The sequence below is a fragment of the Strongylocentrotus purpuratus genome, unplaced genomic scaffold, assembly GCF_000002235.5.
Source record: "Strongylocentrotus purpuratus isolate Spur 01 unplaced genomic scaffold, Spur_5.0 spur5_scaffold_6, whole genome shotgun sequence".
NCBI lineage: Eukaryota > Metazoa > Echinodermata > Echinoidea > Camarodonta > Strongylocentrotidae > Strongylocentrotus > Strongylocentrotus purpuratus.
This window is the reverse complement of record NW_022145612.1, coordinates 25,496,828-25,515,053: the sequence shown is the minus strand read 5'-3', so window position 1 is coordinate 25,515,053 and position 18,226 is coordinate 25,496,828. Positions and strand designations below refer to the sequence as shown.

Here is an 18,226-nt window from a genome sequence, read left to right as displayed (position 1 = left end):
TTTAAAATTGTTGTACACACCTTAATTATAATCCCTGAGTTAGTTACCCTAACAAAGTAATTCCAAGGTTGAGCATGTTCCCAAGTAGAAGACTGAATATAGTAATATATGTATAACAAACGCAAATATCAACTCTAGAGATGTATACAGCGTCAATATATTGCATGACATCTGACAAGTCACACCTCCCCCTCCCTTTTTCCCCTTTTTTAATGATTTATTCAACATCTGCATGCATACTGAGTAACTATATTTTTGAAAGTGCATTTTCCATACTACTGTGCACACTGAGGACTCTAGATACAATCAATGATTCAAAAAAAAAAAAAAAAAAAATTGTAAAGCACCATGAAATAAAAATTATTCTACACATTTTCATGCACATAAATTCAGTTGATGAGGCCACCATTTCGAAATGGCTTGGAAGAACAAAGGCAAGCATGCAGTGAATGAATGAAGGTAAAATATTACTGCTAATAGCAACATGCATTGTCATCAGGGAATCAAGAATACCAAGGCTGCCTGGAAAATATGAACTACAAAATTAAGTAAATCAATGTCCTAAATAAATATACCTCTGGTGATAATACATCACAAAAATTTCAGGCAAGGATTTATATGGTAAAATATCTTACGTCTTTAAAAATGACTGTATCTGACAGACTTAAACATATATAAAGTGCATCTGAGATTGCACTTACTAATGAAGAAAATAAAACACATCTAAATTAATATTTGCATCATAATCTGTACATCTTTTTGATTATGTAACTTCATTTTTTAACAAAGTTTAATTCTCACTGAATCATGATTTTCATTGGTTAAAATTCACATGTTCACACATCGACTAAAGATATGTCGACTAAATAAATGTGCTTTCTGTGAACATCTAAATTATTTAATTTAAGCAATGCTAATTTCTCACGGCAATCAAATAACTTTTACCACACAATTTTTTTCAAAACATTGGCCTTGTGGGTCATGAATGTGATTCAGGAGTTTCTTGCTTTGATTGCTCTGATGATCCATTATAATTCAATGACCCATTGTGACCTTCAGAGGTCAAAGTTTGAATCCCCATCGTCCAGAGGAGAGGCTGTTCGGTGGATACTGACACTTCTTGTGCATCTGGTGCGTAGCTATTGGACGTACTCACCAAACCTCCAAACTGCATGGATTGGTTTTCTGAAAATAATATTTTGAGAATGAAAATAAAATAATACCATATATATATATATATATATATATATATATATATATATATATATATATGACCATATATGGTGGTGGTTATTTTACCTGAGTGCTAAGCCAGAAAGCACAAATGCTTGTAAGTAAGCAACCAGACGGCCGAAGGCTTTAGGTCCTCTACGAGGGACCTGGTAACCACTGCTCTACCGACTGAGCTAGCAAGGTCTTTATCACATTTCATTGCCAATTTGCGTTTGTCATTTATTTACTATTTTTAATAAGACATCAGTGGATATAATGAAGTGTACCAGTTAAAGGAAATAAATACGCATAATGACATAAAGAAGGCAACTTTGAGCTTGGGATTGAATGTAAAAAAAGTAAATAAATGACCAACATAAATTGGTAATGAAATGTGATAAAGACCTCCTTTTTAGAATAAATTACAACCCATACTAGAAAGCAAAATAAACATCAGAAATTGTCATGCAGATCAGTGGCAAATCGAGATATTGAGGAACAAGGGGTAGAATGATGTACCTATAGGCTGCATACAACACTCTTACATTACATGCCACATGCATATCAGTGCTGGGAGGATATGGGGAATATTTACATCATGTTTATATTGAGGCATATAAAAAGAAGGGAGGGGCAAGCATGTGGTGTCTCTGCTCCATATATCTAGGTACACAATGTTCATAATGGTTCACAGATGGAAAGTGTACGGACGTTTCATGTTAGTACAACTGAACATACACTAATGCGATAAATGTTTCAGGGAAAAAATTATTAAAAAACTTGAAGGGGGCTACTTTTCAAGCTTGCTTGCATAAAAATAACACTCTTTAATTTGTTTTGCATTGAACTCTATGCAAATTTTGGGGGGCTCTTTTTATGACTTTTGGGGGCTCTTTATGGCATTTCGGGGGCTAATTTGCCCCGAGCCCCCGTGTATTTTTTTCATGCCTTTGCCAACTCTAATGTAAACCAGCTAAAGAGGTTGAAGAGGATATGAGAGGGGGCTCTATTAAAAACATTGCAATCAGGCACACTATGCAGGCCTTTATGTCATTCAGAATTATCTTACGTAGCTATAAGGACCATGTATAAGACAGAATTGTATTGTTACATTGGGATGGGGATGGGAGGGAATGTTAGGGGCATAAAACCTTCCCCCTCCCATTCAAATATTATGTTGGTGAATTAAATATGATATAAATTGTCAAATTTGAAAATCCAAAGGTCACATTTTTACCAATGGCAACTATGAAAATCTGACAACCTTTCTTTTGGAATAAAAACAAGAAATTTTAGAGATCTCAGTCTGCAAGGGTGACAAATCTGTGGACCTTTCCATTTGCCTTTTGTTTTTGGCTAACATGTCTGCAAATTTGTTCTGACACCCCCTACTCACATTCTTAGTGTTCTAGCAATACCCGTGCATATGAACCAGAATATATCCACATCCCTGTATAAAGTGATTTAAAGCCCCACTGTACTACTTATAGCTGCTTGCACCCTCTATATACGGTATCGCTTGAAATAAAGTAGATACATTACCACCAAGTCACACCAAAGTCTATGGAATGATACATGCAGTCACGCGTGACACAGTGTGAGAGTGTCTACTTTATTTCAAGCAATACTGTAGCAAACAATGCCTAATCGGTGCCTGTTGGTCCCCCCTGATCCTCTTTTTCTTATGTTAATTGAGAGCTGGTTTGATGAGATAACCACTAGTCAGTGACCTTGCAAGGAGGTCTAATCCCCCTGGCCAAACTAGTGCAGACGGCTTTAATGTAGATCATGTAAGGACGTCTGTATCATAAAGGACCCGATGGCGATGCATATACATGTGGATCATGTTTGAGAGTCGGCCCAGCCGTACCCGCATTCCTGTCTACAGAAGTTGGATTACCTACCTAGATTCCACTTGAGACCCGTCGTTGATGCCCTTTTGCACTCCGTACCAATAGGGATGAGTCCGCACCACTCGGCTTCGAGGCCAGTGTCCACCTTAATCCTATGCCTGCCCTGTAATAACATGAATCACATAAAATCAGAATAATTTTTAGTTTAAAATATTGACCATTTTCTTTATCTGTTGGCAAACACGTATGTTCCATGAGGCTTACCTTTTGTAATGTTTTATGATATCTAAATAGTATTTTATTCAGAAACAGTCTACTTACAGCTTATCTTCTATGAATACTATGAATATGACTATGAATATGGAAATGTTTGATATAGTCTAACAATCAACAACAACCCTCCCCCCCCCCCCCCCCCCCCCCCCCCCCAAAAAAGGTTACCATAACATTATTAAACAAATGGCCATCGCCAACAATTCAAAATTCATGTTTCATGTCACAAAAGTTTCTGGTTTTATATAGAAATGAGGTTGTACAACACTCCAGTGGCAATTGTTCTGTGGTCCATCCCCTGCACTTAACTGAATTCCTAACTTCAAATGTGAAACCAACACTATACCTAACTCTAACCCTTCCCCTAAAGCACCACTGCACAAGTAGGGCCAGGAGGGATCAGACCTCTCTGCATGGTCACTGACAGGTGGTTATCTCATCAAAAAGCTCTCAATTAGCATTAGAAAAAGGGGTCTTGGGGGGCCAATGATCAAACCTAAATCTAACCTAAAACACAATTACAACCCTTATCTTGTATATCTGAAGGAATATTGGAGGAAGTGTTGCTGGAGCATGGAAAATGAACCCCACTTACTGGAAGTAGTAGACATGCTAGGGAGTCATCTCCAAGAAGGTATACAGGTAGGTCCGTTACCGCCGACGCTAGAAAGAGGGTGTTGATGTTGGCTATAGTTTGATCTATTCGACCACCAAATGCTCCAAACACCACGATGCTATCCACCTGTAAATATAGAAATTAGAATCGCAACTTAAAGAGATGGTTCATTGAAATGTGGAAAATGGGCAAATTACACCTCTACAGATTGATGAGAACATTTACAAAATGAGCAAAGTACTTTTGAAGCCCTCACTGTTGTGAGGAATAAATTGAATGCAATTTTGTTACCCTTTCCTGAACCCACTCACTAAGTGAATTGACGGCGTTATTTTACATGCGAAACTATGACGTCACAATATGAACAACCTACATCACACATTCGGGACAATGTTGGATACCCATTGCAATTTTCAGATATGGGTTAACGTTGTTTGTATATTTACCGCCAGTGGTGATATTTCCTCTTTTTTGGCATTTTGAATGAGATACACTGGATAAATGATACTTTCTACAAATGTTTGTTTGATATTTATATTTTTCCCCGTCACATTTGAGCATAAAAATCTGGAAAATAATCACATATTCTGAGGGCACTTCAGCGTGTATGTGTCTGATCTGGGAAGGCAAAGGGCATTTTGCATGCTGACCTAACGACTCTTTTGGAGTAAAATAGGCGACAAATATACATAGAATTGTCCAGATATTCATTACAAAAATGTGTGATTAGGCTGATTAATTTACATTTTTGATAAATTAAGTCGTATAGGACCTGATAAACCGAGAGAAACAGATCAGTCCGGTTCGCGATTCACGGCTAGCTCTCGAGCGCCGGGCTACGGGCTAGGCTGGCTAGCAAGCTGCGCTAGATGTGATGCACGCATATAGAGGTCAGTGTATTGCACACATATAGTACATGCACAGAGTACGCACGCACAGCTACCAGCTACGGGAAACTTGAACGCTACATCGACAATATATTCACTCGCTTTTTGGAAGTTATATACCATTCATCTAGACTAACGTCAGATTAAGAACCAAAACCATGCCATGGAGGAGCCTTCTAGCTGGAGTATACTCAAGTATGTTTTCGTCCATATCCATATTTCCAGGGGATTTTGATGAAGGTAAACACCATAAGTTATAAATGGGTACGGTACTCTAGAGTCGATGCAATACATGTGAATCGTACGGAAACTGCAACTCGCACCGTCGTCAATCGTTTCAGCTGAGCGGCCCGCTGTTCATATTGTGACGTCACTTCAAAAATCAGCTGACTTACGATGTTTTAGGGGCGTTGCGTGGGTTGATTTTTCGTCAAGTTCAATCAACTTTTATAAATTTCGCTCGTATGTACAAGTTACACAAATGTAATGATTTTACTCAGTGTAATTTTTCGATTGCAATGATACCAAACTCAGTCAAGTTTGAAATCAATAAACCATCTCTTTAATATCATCACAAAATATCAAGGACAGCAAAAACGGTGGTCTACCAAATGCTCCAGGGATTATTTTGTTAAATGTATAGGGTTAGAGTAAGGGTTGCAAATGGGTTTTAGGTTTATATTATTAATGATTGTGGAAATAAATAATAATGAAAGATAATTGTCTTTTTGAACAAGTCATTTTGGCTATATTTACACAGAGCGTAATAGTTTTAAAATGATTTAGTTGCACAAGGCACTTTCACTTTTCATTATGCTCGTTCCCCTATAAGTCAAAATCATCAAGCTCATATTTTCGCTCATGGGTAAAATGTAAACAAATAATAACAGAATTTGTACTTACTGCCAAAGACTTTTTCTTGACGATATTCACAACAATCTTAAGGCACTTAGTGAAATCTGTAGAATTCTGATCTGGTGTATGGATCACATCACTTCCCTACACACAAATAGAGAGAGAGAGAGAGGTGAATATAATGCAGAACAACCAAAATTCATGAATTATAAGGAAATATAGAATACTTCTACAGATGGAATGCTTTTTCCACATAGAAACTTAGAATAACATATCGTTGATGAGTTGTAGCAGGGGAATATTACCCAACATTTTTCAGTTGCTTTGAAATATTCCTTTAAAAAAAAAATGAAACAATTATTATTTTTTTCTTCTTTGCCTCAGCCATCTGTTGTTAAAAAGAGCAAAACAACTACGGTAGTTGTCTGGCATTCGAGAAACCTACCAGATATTTCAAGTTGGCAACCATTTGCTTGCCCTTTCTAATCAAGGGCATCACATATCTTCAAAGAAAACTGATATATCATACCCTTTCTTTGCAGTACTGGACTACCTCTTCCCTCACTGAATCAAAGTCACCAGAGACAATATCAGGAACATATCTGAAAACAATTTAGATACAAGTATTATTGAATTGGTGAAGAGAAAAATAAAAGGTACCATAAGTACTGGTAGATCTACAGAGGAAAAGAATAGGGGACAATACCTGCCCCCCCCCCCCCAATTAACTTGCTGTCTTACCAGAGATCAAGAACTTTTATGAGTTTATAAAATATCAGGCCTCACTTTCTTGAAAATGTTATAGCTCTAATAAAAACAAGGGAAGCGTTCTCGGCGGTCTTGCCTGCATTATGCAATTCAATACGATGACAAATTGAGGTTGGAACATTATTCATAGGCGGGGTGGCCCATTAGCAGCCCCCCCCCCCCAATGAAATCCTCTAAATATAATCAGCATTTTGAAGTGAATATTGACCAAGAGTCATCGGAAGAATTATTTACTATAATTTGTACCAGGATTAAAAACTTTGATGGAACATGAAAAATATATATTTTTTTAAATCCTCACATACTGACCGAAAATGACCTTTGACCTTGACTTTGAGACCTGGAATTTGTGTCATAAGATTTGTGATACTTGATAACCATTGTGTACAAGTTTCATGGAATTTGAACAAACACTTTTGAAATTATGCTTAAATTTCAAAATCTTGATGTTGATGCCACAAAAGAGTCTAAGTTTGTTGACCTGAAATGACCTTTGACCTTAATTTAGTGAACTGAAATTCTACTCACATGATTGGGAATACTTGATAAACCTTTAGTCAAAGTTTCACTGAATAAGAACTTATACTTTCAAAATTATATTAAAAATTCAAAAACTTAACCCGAGGTTAAGTTTTCGATGATGACGTCACAACATAGTCTAAGTCTGTTGACCGGAAATGACCTTTGACCTTGATTTTGTGACCTGAAATTCTGCTCACATAATTGGGAATACTTGATAACCCTTTAGTTTAAGTTTCATTGAATGAGAACTTATACTTTCAAAATTATACTAAAAATTAAAAAACTTAACCTTAGGTTAAGTTTTTGATGTTGACGCCATCACCGCCGTCACCGGAAAAGCAGCGCCTTATGTCTCGCTTTTTGCTACGCAGGCGAGACAAAACTCATGTAAAATAAAAAAGAAAATGAAGGATCTGGTGCTTAGATTAAAACATTGCATACCTTTTGCTCTTTATGTGTTTTTATTTGTGAATGTTTACAATTTCCAACAGAACTCTTGTACTTGAGTGCACTATACATAATCCAGCTTATTTCATGAAGGTTGTGTGATAAAATAAATACAGATTTCTCTTTGTTTACAATCAAATATACAATGTCCTTCCTCATCATTTTGGCATTATTCCCAAAAATACCCTCTGAACAACTGATGTAAGATTTTGCCAGATGAATACCTGTGATCTTCTTGTGACATGCATTCCTGTAGACGGTTGGCACCACCATCAGCTGCTGCTCTGATAACGGCACCATCCCATATTCTTTTGAGGAGAGGCTGTACATCATGGATTGGTCTGTTCAGAATAATCAGTGCAACATTGGCATCTGCCAAAATGAAACAAAAAAGAGACATTAAGATTTGGAATGAAACATTTTGTTCTACTTGGTTAATTGGCAAGGAATAAGAACGATGACGATAAAAAAATGATGATATTTTGTCTGTTAGGAGCCAGAAGGGTGTTAAAGGTAAAGACCAGTATTGGAAACGCCCCAACTTCAAAAAATGAGATGGAAGCTCTTTATTACCGATCATGTGAAAGAATATGTTTTGACTAATGTATGATGGAAAAAAAATTGCCGGGAAACCGCCTACTAATTGATATATTCGGTAAATTAGTTTATCTATTGGACTGTGAGAGATAAACGCACGTGTCGTGCACGTGTGCGTAGTCCCATATACATCTTTCTGTGTACAGTGCTTGTAACTTTACGAATACTGGGCCAAATTTCTTATCATTTTGATGATTCCAGAACCTTGCAGTACACACCAATACTTATATGCTAGATGATCAACCTTTTCTGATCGATTCCAAGTTTCTTTCACAATGCAATCGCATGACCAGAACTGGTCTTTATCTTTAACTCGTGTCATTTTCTAGATGGATTATGCTCTTCTAGCTCTCTAAACAAACAATTGATAATCTATCATTCAGCATAACAAATTATCAAAATACCATCTTCCCTACATGGTTTATAATTTAACTCATTGGATACGATTTGATTTTTGTAGGACACATTTTCCAAAGACTCCAGCCGAGTCCCAGTAAATCTTGATCTTGATATTCAACGGGTTGTGTGTATAGTATAATATTAAACATCACTCCACATTCATATATAGTCTACATGTAGATCTATATATAAAACTAATAAATACGGAAAAAGGAAGGAAGAAAATAGGGAGTAAAAAACAGGAAAAAAAAGTTCAAAATTAATTTTTTTAAAGGCGGGGTATAAAGGAGAGGATAAACAAATATTTTTTAAAAGGTGAAGAGGATGAATAGAAATAAGAGAAAGACAAAGTAACAGGAGTAGGAGAGGAAGGAAGAAGAAGAAGAAGACATAAAGAGAAGAAAAAGGAGTATAATTCTTGATAGTGTAGTTTCTAACCTTTCTGCAATCCAGGTTGAAAACATGAGAGTGGAGACCAAAGTTTCTCTGCTGCCATTCTTGTACTGGTGGAATCTGCATATGATACACACCTTCCCAATAACCAACCAATATGCAACATCTTTCTCAATGCCGGTCTCGCTCGTCTTCAGTCAATAAAGAGGTTAAAATGTTACTCTTCGCACACTCAACACTGTAGTCTGTACTATCACGTCATGGCAAATAGTATTTACGACATTTGCATTTGATTTATAATTGTGATATTGTGAACGACATCAAGATCAACAAGGTTGGCCTGGTTGAGGGATTTTATATCATAGCCAACCTTTGTTCAAACATAGACCTAATAGTTGGTCGACTGCGTCCTTTTCCTTTATACTTTCAGCTTCCTCGCACTGACCTCGTACATGCATGAGTGGAATCCATCGCTTTTTAGTCAATGTACACATAGGAATCGCGTCATCTCATCTCCCTTGTCTGTGTCAGCGCGCGTTTACTTTAAGTTCATAACATTAAACAAGACATGAAATGTAGTACATGGTACACTACAATCTTCCCTGGAAAGATTGCTGTCACGCTTTGGTGAAACATTAAAAACTTGGTGGATTGATGCTATCAAGGGCACAGTTGTCAAATGATATCGAACACATAGACCCTAATCATGATTATAAATCTTCAATCAATTACCTGCATGCCGTGCGTATAAGTTACGTTTGCGTGCTGTTTGCGGTGCCGAGTTATCACAACACGTGCGCATGTCTATTATTATAATTGCCACGCCCATGTCGCCGCCCATATACTCGACCACGCCACGCCCATTTACGATTTGTTACCGCCCAAGATGTTGCGTTCGTGCATGGGCTCTAATTTTATTCACTTTATTCATCAGTATCAATCGTAAAGGGGGGCAATGCAATGTTTCGACAAATGAGGAAAATGCGAAATTTTGACATTTTTAAATTATATAAATTATTATAGATCTAGGCCTTACTGAAGTTTATGTAATTTTCATGAAGTGTTTTCTGGCACTTTAGCAAGATAATGTGCAATGCGCAGGGTCAGCAATGAAAATAGGGGGACTATCATTTTCCTTGTTTTTATTCGTTTCATTTTTTTTTAAATATCCTCCATGTTTTATGTTTATGTTTTCAATTTTTCTTCCCCCTTTCTCCCTTTTGACAACTTTAAAGGAAACCAAAACCTTCATACTAAGTTACTTTTATTGTAAAGTTTAAGATATTTGAAAAATATCAGTGAAAATTTGAACAAAATCGGGCCAGGAATGAGGAAGTAAGAGCTTTTTAAATGACTAGTCACTAGAGGGCGGTATTCAATTTGATGACATCATCTGTGAACAACTCTCCATGCCTTTTGTACATCAAATTTCATGTTTTTCCTTCTTTCTTGTGATTGAGATAATGTACTCCCCTGAAAGCAATATATAGAATGCAAAATGATATTCTACTTCACATGTTATGAAGTCGGATCAAGAACACAAATATATACGAAGAAAACAAAAAAATTGTGAAATTTTATGTACAAAAGGCATGGAGAGTTGTTCACAGATGATGTCATCAAATTGAATACCGCCCTCTAGTGACTAGTCATTTCAAAAGGCTCTTTGTGGCGTGCGCCTGTAATCCAGCTAAAAAGTGGAAGTTACAAACTGATTCAGCCGAGGACGCAGGTTCGAAACTGAGTCACGTCTTTCGGATGGTGACGTTTAAAGGTCGGTCCCAGACGTAAATAATCATATCTGATTGATACACGTCTGTAAAAACCCAATACACACACACACACACACACTCTAACTTTCTTATTCCTTGCCCGATTTTGTTCAAATTGTCACTGATTTTATTCAAATCTTTTAAACTTTACAATAAAAGTAACTTAGTATGAAGGTTTTGGTTTCCTTTAAAGATTATGTGATCCCTCTGTATTCTGACGGTCATGCACATTGAATATATCTGATAAAATTAGGGAGGAGGGGGAAAGGTGGATCGAGGAGGAGGAAGAGGGGTGGATAGAAGAGAGAGAGAGAGAGGGGGGAAGAGAGAGAGAGAGAGTGAGAGAGGGGAGAGAGAGAGAGAGAGAGAGAGAGGAAGGAAGATCTGAAGGAAAAAAAACGGGCCCGAAAAAAAGAGTAAATGGAGAAATTAAAAGATCGGATTAAAAGCCCCTCTCTGTGTGATAAAGTTGAATAGGTTATGACAGGACAGGCTACAATCGCACCAACATCAAACTTAATAGCGGTAATCTTAATGGCGCGGATCCAGGATTTCGTAGGGGAGGGGGCCCAACTTTTTTTTTTTATGCTCCCGAGAATTTGAAAATCGCGCCGGCCGAAAAAAAAAAAAAAAAAAAAAAAAAAAAAAAAATCGCTGAGTGGGGGGGGGGGGGGGGGGGGGGGGGGGGCAGTGAGCACATTTTTTTTGTTTTGGTCCTCAAAAATTTAAAAATGTGCACCCCCCCCCAAAAAAAAAAGAGGTAAAAATCACGTGTTTTTACATGATTTTTTTCTCTAGGGGGGGGGGGCGTCCCCCCCCCCCTGGATCCGCCACTGTCTTCAGATGCTGATCGATTTGGGATAGCCCCGTATGCTGGAAACCATTAGGTCCTAGATTGTGGAGAGGGTGGAGTCTCGCCCATAATTGCTGTAAATTAATTTTGTTTATCAGGATGAATAAATCGATTTTGAATGATTTTCATACTCAATTATACAGGAAAGGACATCTAATTTTTTATTTTTTTTGGGGGGGGGGGGGGAGGGTGTAATATTAGGAATTACTTTTAATGTAGTGTGAAATTCACATTGAAAAGAATGGGATCCATTCTTAAAAGAGGACACATTCATAACTGTGGAGTGGATTATTTTCACGATGAGGAATGGATTCAAATCCGAGCGAAGTTATTCCCAGTGTTATTCCTAATATGATTCATATAGAACTAGTGGATTTTCATAATATCAGTCGTCATACATTATATAACCTTGTTATAACATTTATTGATAGATATTATAAATCAACTCAGATAATTACCGTACCACATGAATAATTATTATTATGCCGAATAAGCTCAGACTTGGCTTTAGTAAATGATGTAGTTTTTTTTTGTCTTTCTTTGCCTAATAAACTAAACTTAGATTTTGTTTGCCATTAATAATTTCGTTTCCATTCAAGGCAACTTGCCTTGCTGTTTACGGTAGACCAGCCAAGCCCAGCCAAGACGTGATTTTTCTTTATACGTTGGACGGTATTTTGGGGGTAAAAGGCGTGGCATCCATGCTAAAACACTTGCAAAAATACCAAGAAATAAGATAGGGTTGAATGCCACATGCATGCAGTTTGCTAAAAATGTCATGCACTTTTGGCTCACATTTTGAAAGAATGTCAAAATTCAGGATTGCCGTTGCCATGGAAACAGAATGTTAATGAACATGATATCTGTGACCCCCCCCCCCAAACAAAAACAAAACAAAAAATTGTTTATGTACATACAAAATATAAAATAAGCAGAATAAAAACAATGTTATGTTATCTAGTACCATCAGTATTGATAATCTGCCCGTTTTGCCATAAAGTTGGTGGTGTAATACTGGATTAGTCCAGAATTTGGCCGATTTAAATTTTGATAATTTCCACCACCGCGATCTCCCCTATACCTGCTGCAAGCCGAATATTACGCGATCCCCGAATTTCTACGCTCGGTGATAAAATCTGGGCGTACGAGTTCGTTGATAACGCCATCTTCGGCGGCTTGCAGCAAGTGTAAGGAATAACATGACTTGTACTGGATCATGGAATAAGAACCGGCCTGATTCTGGACTAGAGGTGGATGTGCCCATCATGACCATTACCAATTAATTTTTTTATAAATACCACATAATTTTAATTGAACAACATAAAACCAAATACAGTGTATAATATTCTGAGGCTATATGCAATGTGGGCTTCAATCTAATTACAATCTGGGCCATTTCATTAAGGTCATGATAAGGTTTAAAAAATATATAGACCTACATGTATATTGAAACGATATTCTTGAGAAATGCAAATTTGTGAATAATAAAAAATATTCTTATTTTAGTAATTAAATACATTAAAATTTAACAAAATAGCAGTGTCTGTCTACACGAATTTTCAACTTATACCTGGATTAAACCACGTTTGTGCCGGCCTGCATGGGACTTTCGAACCCTCAACCTTTTCATTTGGAGTCAACTCAGTCAAATGAATGAAACGTTAGATACACCACGGCACCTTCACTGAATCAGTTAATCATCCTGACAAGCAACTTTGATTTTGTTGTTACTCATCCACACACTAATTTACTTTTAAAAAATTCCTCTGTTGTCGCTTACTTCTTTGTTTGTTTGTATGTTTGTTTGTGTATTTATTTGTATTTTATGAAACCTACGATAGTTTTCTTCTTCATTATAATTTGGAAAATCAATAAATGAAATGCAGGGCCTACTCGTTGAAATGTTAACGGCCGACGAGGCAACCTGGCTAATATTAGCAAACTAATAGTTCTGGTCTTGCACCGAGTGAAAAAGATTTTTCCTGAATGATTGATTATTTGAAAAATAGGGATAAGTATATCTGATCATATGGTTTTTCATATGGTATTTAAATACATGATAGTTGGAATTTGTATGTCTAGTCATATTCGAGATATGAAAGCATTTCAAGAGAAATACTACTCATATTACACTATATATTGTACGGGAATCAAAAGAGAAAGAGAAGAAATTTGAAACCGTTACTACAGAAGATCAAAAGTTAATGCAAATGCAAAATATAAATATATTCAATATTACAACATGCATGATTCGCTGTTCTGTACAAGTTGAATCAAGATGATTGGTTGACAGTCAGATTTTTTTTTTCTTTAGTAAAAAAAACAAAAGTTCATCGTTACAAGCTTCCGTGATTTTGGCCCTGGCAGACGGTAATAATCTCAACAAATCAGCTCTCAATTAACATAAGAAAAAGGGGATCATGGGGGACCAACGGGTACCGCTTGTGCATTATGGGCTATATAGAGGGTGCAAGTAGATACAAGTAGTGTAGTGGGGCTTTAAGATACTTGAACTTGGAGAGTGGTTTGTTTGTCGATTTTGAATCGACAAACAAACCACTTCTTATACTGAGCATTGCGTTATTTTTTAAATGAAGATGTTCAGCATGTTCACTCATGAGAATTTTGCAGGTAGGACATTTGATAACCCAAGCTATAACATACATGACGCTCATAGTTCCACACACAAAAATTGACACAATTTACTTGCCTTTTGCTGATATGAAGCGACGATGGAAAGCATGTTTTTATTCCTTCTTTTAAATTTCGGGCATAATAATGTTAGGCCCTAATATGTAAAAAAAAAAAATGAAAACTTCTATATACCAGTGTTATATTTTATTAGTTATGAAGAGTTTAACCATGTTGATCTATATTTTGTAATATGTATTATCTGGTATAGGGCCTATAGAACACTTTTTTTTTTTAAATTACCTTTTGTTCATAAATATTAAGAAGGAAATCCCAATTTGTTTAATATCAGAAATGTTATAAGCGCAAATGAAAACACGGAATGTCAAAATTTGAAGAAATTTGATGCCAATACATCTCATTCAATCCTACTATCTCACTCAATGGAAGACCAGCAGCAACACTGTTGTAGTTGCAGCTGAAAATGGGCTACCGGCCGTATTTTGTCCCCTTTTCTCTGTATGATATACTTGTATGTATTTTATCTGATTTTATTATAGGGAAATAAAAATAACAACAATCCACTTGTGATTACGTTTCACTTGTTATTTGATACATGACTTGTAATGTATTGATGATGCAAGTATAATGATTGATGTTTTCCGGCATGGGTGTCGATCCCGGGGGGGGGGGGGATATATCCCCCCCCCCCAATATTTCAGGTGGGGGGGGGTGGCCTGTACAATCATCCCCCCCCCAATAATTCACCATCAAACAAAAAAAATGAAGAGAAAAATTTATGATGAGAGCCCGATGAGAGTAGTTAATGGTTATTACTCGCAAGATGACCATCAATACACACATTTTGCTATATCATTTTCATTATACATATACATAATATACAAAGTAAATGAGACAACGGTATATAAGACAAGAATATATTGAATTCTCGCTCATACGGCTACATCAGGAATTGATGATTTATTCAATTTGTTCCATCAACAGCATCATAGAAATGCAGTGCGCCTAATGCAAAGACGCAGCGTTAAAAAGCAACTAGCTAAATGTGAAGCGCGAAGCGCAAAAGTAGCAATCTGTAATGCAAATCAGACAATCCTGGACAGTGTAAACATAGATGAACTCTGTGACGAATTCGTGGTGAGATCGGAGAAAGCTTCCGCGCTTCGCGCGGGAGCGGGGAAACTGAATTCATACAAGGATTTAGAGTCGAGAATAGTACAACGAATCGTTTTCTTTCTCTAATAATCTAATGATACGTCAAAGCTTCCGTGCTTCGCGCGGGAGCTGGGAAACCGAATTCAGACAAGGATTTAGAGTCGAGAACGGTACAACGAATCATCTTCTTTCTCTAATAGTTTAATGAAACGTCAAAGCTTCCGCGCTTCGCGCGGGAGCGGGGAAACTGAATTCATACAAGGATTTAGAGTCGAGAATGGTACAACGAATCGTTTTCTTTCTCTAATAATCTATTGAAACGTCAAAGCTTCCGTGCTTCGCGAGGGAGCGGGGAAACTGAATTCAGACAAGGATTTAGAGTCGAGAATGGTACAACGAATCGTTTTCTTTCTCTAATAATCTATTGAAACGTCAAAGCTTCCGTGCTTCGCGAGGGAGCGGGGAAACTGAATTCAGACAAGGATTTAGAGTCGAGAACGGTACAACGAATCGTCTTCTTTCTCTAATAATTTAATGAAACGTCAAAGCTTTCGCGCGGGAGCGGGGAAACTGAATTTAGACAAATATTAAGAGTCGAGAATGGTATATCGAATCGTCTATTTTCTGTAATAATCTAATGAAACGTCAGACCTTCCGCGCTTAGCGGGGGGGGGGGGGGAACTGAATTCAGACAAGGAATTAGAGTCGAGAACGGTACAACGAATCCTCTTCTTTCTCTAATAATTTAATGAAACATCAAAGCTTCCGCGCTTCGCGCGGGAGCGGGGAGACTGAACTTAGACAAGGATTAAGAGTCGAGAATGGTACATCGAATCGTCTACTTTTTTTAATAATCTAATGAAATGTCAGACCTTCTGCGCTTAGCGGGGGGGGGGGGGAACTGAATTCAGACAAGGATTTAGAGTCGAGAATGGTACATCGAATCGTCTTCTTTCTTTAGTAATTTAATGAAACGTCAGAGCTTCCGCGCTACGCGCGGGGGAAGAGGAACTTTTTTCAAACAAGGATTAAGAGTCGAGAACGGTACAACGAATCGTCTTCTTTCTTTAATAATCTAATGAAACGTCAGACCTTCTGCGCTTAGCGGGGGGGGGGGGGACTGAATTCAGACAAGGATTTAGAGTCGAGAATGGTACATCGAATCGTCTTCTTTCTTTAGTAATTTAATGAAACGTCAGAGCTTCCGCGCTACGCGCGGGGGAAGGGGAACTTAATTCAAACAAGGATTAAGAATCGAGAACGGTCCAACGTATCGTTTTCTTTCTTTAATAATTTAAAAAAAGAAAAAGGGCAAAAGGGGAAACCCCAAAGCATACATTTTTTAGACTTTGGTATCTTATTATGTCAGTTTCCTGTCCTCTGTGTCCCGTTTTGTAATTATGTTCTTTTTGTATATTTCGATTATACAAATACTTTAAAAGGGTTTTTTTGAAAATATGTTATGAAACTTATGATATTATATTTATTTTACTGTGATTATTAAGACAATTTAAAATGATTTATGAAAATAATGTTCATATTATATTTATTATCGGAAACCTACAAAAACATGATGATTTTAATTTATGTTTCTCTCTTTACATGATGCAAGATACTGCTCACGTATCATACTTGCAGCTGTGTGTGATGGTCTGAATATCCATTTGCGAGCGAGCAAAGTTGTTATCATGCATGAGGTCGCATTGTCAAAATTACATCTTATACAGAGGGGGGGGGGGGGGGGGGGGGGGGTCCTGATGTGGTTACAAGCATAATGTCATCATGAAAGACTGAAAATACCTTTAATAAGTTCGTTAATTTTATCAACTATATTTTGGGAAATTAAATAAAAAGGCTCTTAGTCGCTTTAAAGGTACTATGTCCCTTTTGCGGCCAACCTCAAATGCTGTAGAACTTTTCAGGAATTTTGAATATGTCATGTATGTCCTATCTGTGAAATTTAAACGTTAGCAGTGTCCTCATGTTCAAATTATGCAAGGAAACCCGTTTCCTTGCTAGACTTCACTGTCAGACACTATTGAGTGACTGACTGCCTTTTTTTCTTCTTTGGTAATAACATACATGAAAAGAGTTGTAAAGAGTACATGAGCATTTGTCTACATCAATAACCTACTTCCTGTGATGGCCAAGATTAAACTGATTGAATCTTTGCGCAGCATAAAACGTATGACCATTCGGTAAAATTGTCTGAAAATCAAGACTATTACTTTTGGGCTCTATAGCCCTAAAGTCGATTTGACAACTAATAGTTGTTATTTTGCCACTTGAAGACATTTTCAAGCCCCATCATATTTAGGGAAGTTCTACATTAGTATTATCTTTCAAATGCAGTTGGAATTTAACTTTTTCATTTTTTTGGCCTGCAAATGGGACATAGTACGTTTAAATTATAGGCACACATGTATTGTTATGAAGAAAGAAAAGGGGCATTATCAGAAGGGAAAAGGAGCACGTGTCAAAGTAAAAAAGGGCAACTTTCTGAGGTTAAGAGGTACATTTCTCGCACCTGAAAAGGGGCACTCGCCAGAGATGAAAAGACACTTATAAAAGTGGAAAAAAAGAGGCATATATTATAAAGGGAAAAGTGTCATTTTTCGAAGGAAAAGGGCGAGGGACTCTCATTAAAAAGGAAAAGGGGCACCTATCAGAACGAAAAAGGGCACTTATCAGAAAGAAAAAGCGGGAACGTATCGAAATAGAAGGGATGCTTATCAGAGGTGAAGAAGGGCACTCACCAGAGATGAAAAAGGTGCACTTATCAGAAGGGGAAGGGGCACTTGTCAAAATTCATATTTGAATAGGGGCAACTATCAGAACTAAAGAGGGCATTTTTCAGAGGTGAAATGAGGCACTTGTGAGTATGGAAAAGGGGCATTTGTCGAAGGAAAAGTGGCACCAATCAGATTTTAATAGGGGCATATATCAGAGGTGAAAATGGTTATTTACGAGAA

General features: G+C 37.1%; 1 protein-coding gene across 1 annotated transcript; it reads right to left on the bottom strand.

Annotated features, from left to right (window-relative positions):
- Positions 1-795: 795 nt before the first annotated feature.
- Positions 796-9,648, bottom strand: LOC115919443 (thiamin pyrophosphokinase 1-like). The gene is made up of 7 exons (XM_030973266.1): positions 8,868-9,648; positions 7,658-7,805; positions 6,226-6,298; positions 5,745-5,840; positions 3,934-4,080; positions 3,117-3,228; positions 796-1,185 (listed from the first exon to the last, which is right to left on the bottom strand). Exons 1-7 carry the CDS (start codon positions 8,986-8,988, stop codon positions 980-982), a joined length of 903 nt encoding a protein of 300 aa, XP_030829126.1. The 5' UTR covers positions 8,989-9,648; the 3' UTR covers positions 796-979.
- Between the last annotated feature and the right edge of the window lie 8,578 nt (positions 9,649-18,226).

Excerpts from the sequence above, each read along its gene's own strand:
- LOC115919443 (XM_030973266.1), bottom strand. The coding sequence starts at position 8,988 with ATGTTGCATATTGGTTGGTTATTGGGAAGGTGTGTATCATATGCAGAT. Across the intron at positions 5,841-6,225 it reads TCCAGTACTGCAAAGAAAGG|GGAAGTGATGTGATCCATAC; the intron begins GTATGATATATC and ends ATTTGTGTGTAG. Across the intron at positions 1,186-3,116 it reads GGGTCTCAAGTGGAATCTAG|AAAACCAATCCATGCAGTTT; the intron begins GTAGGTAATCCA and ends TATTATTTTCAG.